Source organism: Colius striatus, chromosome Z (assembly GCF_028858725.1).
Source record: "Colius striatus isolate bColStr4 chromosome Z, bColStr4.1.hap1, whole genome shotgun sequence".
NCBI lineage: Eukaryota > Metazoa > Chordata > Aves > Coliiformes > Coliidae > Colius > Colius striatus.
The window spans coordinates 22,255,096-22,258,985 of NC_084790.1; the positions used below are offsets into that span (position 1 = coordinate 22,255,096).

Below are 3,890 nucleotides of genomic sequence, written 5' to 3' on the forward strand. Positions count from 1 at the left end.
GCCAGCAGCGGCCGTGCGGGTAGCGCCAGCAGAGTTGATGGAGCTGCCCCCCCGGGGCGACGGCTCGGCTGACCGGTTGTGCACGGCCGCTGCCCGCGGGGACCAGGAGGAGGTGCGGAAACTGCTGGACGCGGGCGTGGATCCCAATGGGAACAACTCCTTTGGGAGGACCCCGCTCCAGGTATGGAGCACCGGGTGGGGGGGGGGATGGCTGGGGGTGACGGGGTGTCTCCTGCCACGCTAGCGGGGGAGGGGTCTGGGCTTTTGAATTTCTTTTTATCGTGATAGAAGTGGACGCGGGCCTCAGCTGCGTGAATACAAACGGGGGCTTTTCCGAGCTCTCGCCCACCTGCGCAATAATAAATAGAGATTAGAGGGGCACGGTGGGCGACAAACGAATTGTGCTAAAGGGTACTCGAATGAAGAAGTGAGACTGCAAAGTCGACTTCCATAGGGGTTCGAGGAGCTGACTGAGCTCCCATCAACTTTCCCTGTTTGTTTATTTTTTTATTTTCAATATGATTTTAATGGATCTTTTTCCTCAATGAAATCGAAGTAGGGTCCCTTATTAGTGTATTCGTGTGAATGGCACAGATGATGGCATAGAAATTGTCACCGAGTAGAGACTGTAACTTGAAACTAGATATATATTAGTAGTAGTCACTAGTATTTTTAATATTCACTATTCATCAATAGTGGTATTAATTGTCAGATACTTAAAGTATCAGTGTGTAGTGGAGTTTCTTCCCGGGCAATTTGCGAGCTAGAAGTGTGTGATATTGATCGACATACTCAGATGAAAGTTTCAAAATGCTCATTGAACAATGAAGGTACTGTGATTTAAACTGAAGTTGTGTATTATGTTTGAAAGTTTTCATTTGGAAATACATATTTGATCATTCATCTAATCAAATACACAGTCGTTTTAGTCCTGGTACTTTATATGGAAACAGAAATATTTTTTGAAAGTAATTTACTGTGAAAGTTATATTCGTTTGTTTGTTGTTTCTGTTATAGCTTCATATTCCAGAAGAAAAGGGCCTCTAAACTGTTTCTATTTTCTCTTTCTTCCCCTCATTTCAGAGTGAGACAAGATTCTGTCTCCCTTGCCAACACTTTACAAAATGGCTGCCACTCTGTCATGTGAACTATTTCTGTCTTTCTGAGAAACTTATCCTCTACAGGAATTTATAAATTGTGAAATTTATAAGCATTTTCGCACTTGTATTATAAACAATCCCAAGTATTTGTAGTCCTTAAACAAATTGACCTGAGAAAGAAAATGATGAAAAAAACTGTTGTCTCAAGATATTTTCTACAGTGTCAGATCTCAACTTAAGGAAGTTAAATTTCCATTGAAAACTACCAGGAGGATGCGAGAAGTAAACCACCAAGTGTTATTTGTTTTTATTTTAGTTGTTTTGGGGGTTTTTTTGCTTGGTTTTGTTTACACTCAACCGTGTATGACTGGACCTTGCCAGAATTTTCTGCTTTGGGTTCGGCTGCAGAATGGCATTAGGATGCAGCAGTAAAATATTGTGCATTATTCACGAGCACTCAACAGCTTCCCTTGCTCCTATGAGAAGATGAACAGATTATCTATAGACAAGGGAGAGAGAAACGGCTCCATCCAGAGCTCCGGAGGGTTGAAATCCACACTGGGCATCGATAAGAGCCAAACCCCTCCTAGGAGGCCGGTGCACGCAGCTGCCTCTCCCGACTGTGCTTGCTGAGCTGCAGACTGGTAAACCAGTAAAACGCGTCCTGTATGGCAGGAGGAGGCTTAAATGCCAGGCTGCTCGAAACTGCCAGAGTACATGATGTGTGTGTATATATATCTATATCTCTATCTCTCTCTATATATATAGAGAGAGATGTATATATTATCTATGGACAGATGGATAGACAGACTCTTTATGGTATGATAAACGGTTCACATAAATGGCATATATAAACTGCATAGCTAGTGTGTACGTATATGTACACACATGTATATTACATATACATTAGATACACTTATATGTACACATGTATATATCTGTGTGTACGTACATACCGTGTGCATGTGTGTATGCATATATATCTGGATGTACATATTTATATATGTGTATATATGGATAAATATACACATAAATATATATGTGTATGTATGTAAATATATTTGTATATACTTTTATATAGAGCTACATGTGTATACACGTGTGTATGTGTATGTATATATAATATATATGTACACACGTACACACCACAAGAACTATACATATGGCATTTCTAAACGGTACACTATGTGGAACAGAGCCCATCAAAGTGTGGTACCGAGCCTGGAAGTCCGAGGCGTCGTAGCTGATACCTCATTTTACCGCAGACCGTGCCGAGTTCGAAGGGAGCCGCAAGGACGACGGGCCGGTGCCGCGCTCCGCGTCTCCTGACGCCCGAGGGCGGTGGCGCGGGAGCCCGGTGCCGCAGAGGTCCCCGGAGCCGCTGCGCCGGCGGCTGACGCTGTCTCTCCCCGCAGGTGATGATGCTGGGCAGCCCGCGGGTGGCCGAGCTGCTGCTGCAGCGCGGCGCCGACCCCAACCGCCCGGACCCGCGCACCGGCTGCCGCCCGGCGCACGACGCGGCTCGGGCCGGCTTCCTGGAGACGCTGGCGGCGCTGCACCGGGCCGGCGCCCGCCTCGACCTGCCCGACGGCCGCGGCCGCCTCCCCCTCGACGTGGCGGCGGGGGGTCCCCACGGGCCGGTGGGACAGTACCTGCGCCGCCCGCCCGTCCTACCCGTCGACGCGCCGGCAGCCGAGGCGGTGGCGGAGGGGGCTGAGTGCTGACCCACTCACGGACGCCGTCCGCCGCCCGCTGCCCACCCACCCTTGCTGAGACACTCTCCCCCTGGTCCCGCCGGGTCTCCCACTCTCTCCTGGCTGCTGCGAAGGGTCTTTGTCCCTCTGTCCCAGAGCTCTCGCTGTCCTGCTTTTGCCCGGCGACACATGCTGCTGCAGCTTTTTTTTTTTTTTTTTTCCCTAAGAAGAATCAGAAAGAACGAAAACATGAGCGCGCGGAGTCCTCCTCGTGTGTTTTGTGTCCCCTCCTCCGCTCCCTTTCCGGCAGGCAGAGGGCAAGCAGCTAACGGTTCTCCGGTGCTCCAGGAGAGGGGAAACGAGAAAAAAAAGAAACAAAAAGGAAAGAAAAGAAAATAATAAATTTCGTCCTATTTTTAGAGTTAAATTGATGCAGTTTAGAGAAATGGGAATGAGCGGCTTTGTCATTTCCTGGCAAGCGGCCCCTTGATCTCCATCAGACGTTTGGTTTATTCACGATGGTGCTGATTTTATTCATTATCACCCAGTCCTGCAGAGCTTTACATTTCAGCGATAACTTGAGATTCTTTTACGTAGCTCTCCTAAAGAGTGAACACCTTAGCCATCTCGTTTACGAACTGAATTAATCTTCAAATATTCCCCCATCATCACCCCGTTCATCTTAGGAAGTCTTAAAATATTTAATACCGATAGAGACTTCAAGTTGGGAATCACTACAAATATTTTGCATGGGTGTATTCAAGGAGGGCTCTCCGCATGAGAAACCTTTTGGTAATTGTTCAGTTACTGCGTCGTTTTAACGTTTATTCAGAAGACCTGGACGAAGAGTCCGGCATTTCCGACAGCTTTCTTTGTCTCTCAACCAGATATTTGGAAACAACAACAAATGACTAGGCTTGGTTATAAATCTGAATCTCTTCATATGTGTTGCCCCCGTTTTTCCTGCGCGATTCCCATGGTCTACCCAATGTTCATACCTCTCGGGTGTGATGAACTTGTTAACCTTCAACAGCAAAATATCAAAGAGATTGGCTTAAAAAACCCAAATCCTTGTGTTCAATTATTAAAAGTTCGT

The 3,890-nt window shown here is 46.9% G+C and overlaps 1 protein-coding gene across 1 annotated transcript; it reads left to right on the plus strand.

Moving 5' to 3' along the window:
* On the plus strand, positions 1–3,890 carry LOC133628841 (cyclin-dependent kinase 4 inhibitor B-like). The gene is made up of 2 exons (XM_062018591.1): positions 1–181; positions 2,516–3,890. The coding sequence occupies exons 1-2, from the start codon at positions 38–40 to the stop codon at positions 2,822–2,824; spliced, it is 453 nt and encodes a 150-aa protein (XP_061874575.1). The 5' UTR covers positions 1–37; the 3' UTR covers positions 2,825–3,890.

Bases quoted from the DNA above. Each gene is read 5' to 3' on its own strand.
- LOC133628841 (XM_062018591.1), top strand. From the start codon at position 38: ATGGAGCTGCCCCCCCGGGGCGACGGCTCGGCTGACCGGTTGTGCACG. The intron at 182-2,515 runs GTATGGAGCACC...CTCTCCCCGCAG, and splicing joins TTGGGAGGACCCCGCTCCAG to GTGATGATGCTGGGCAGCCC.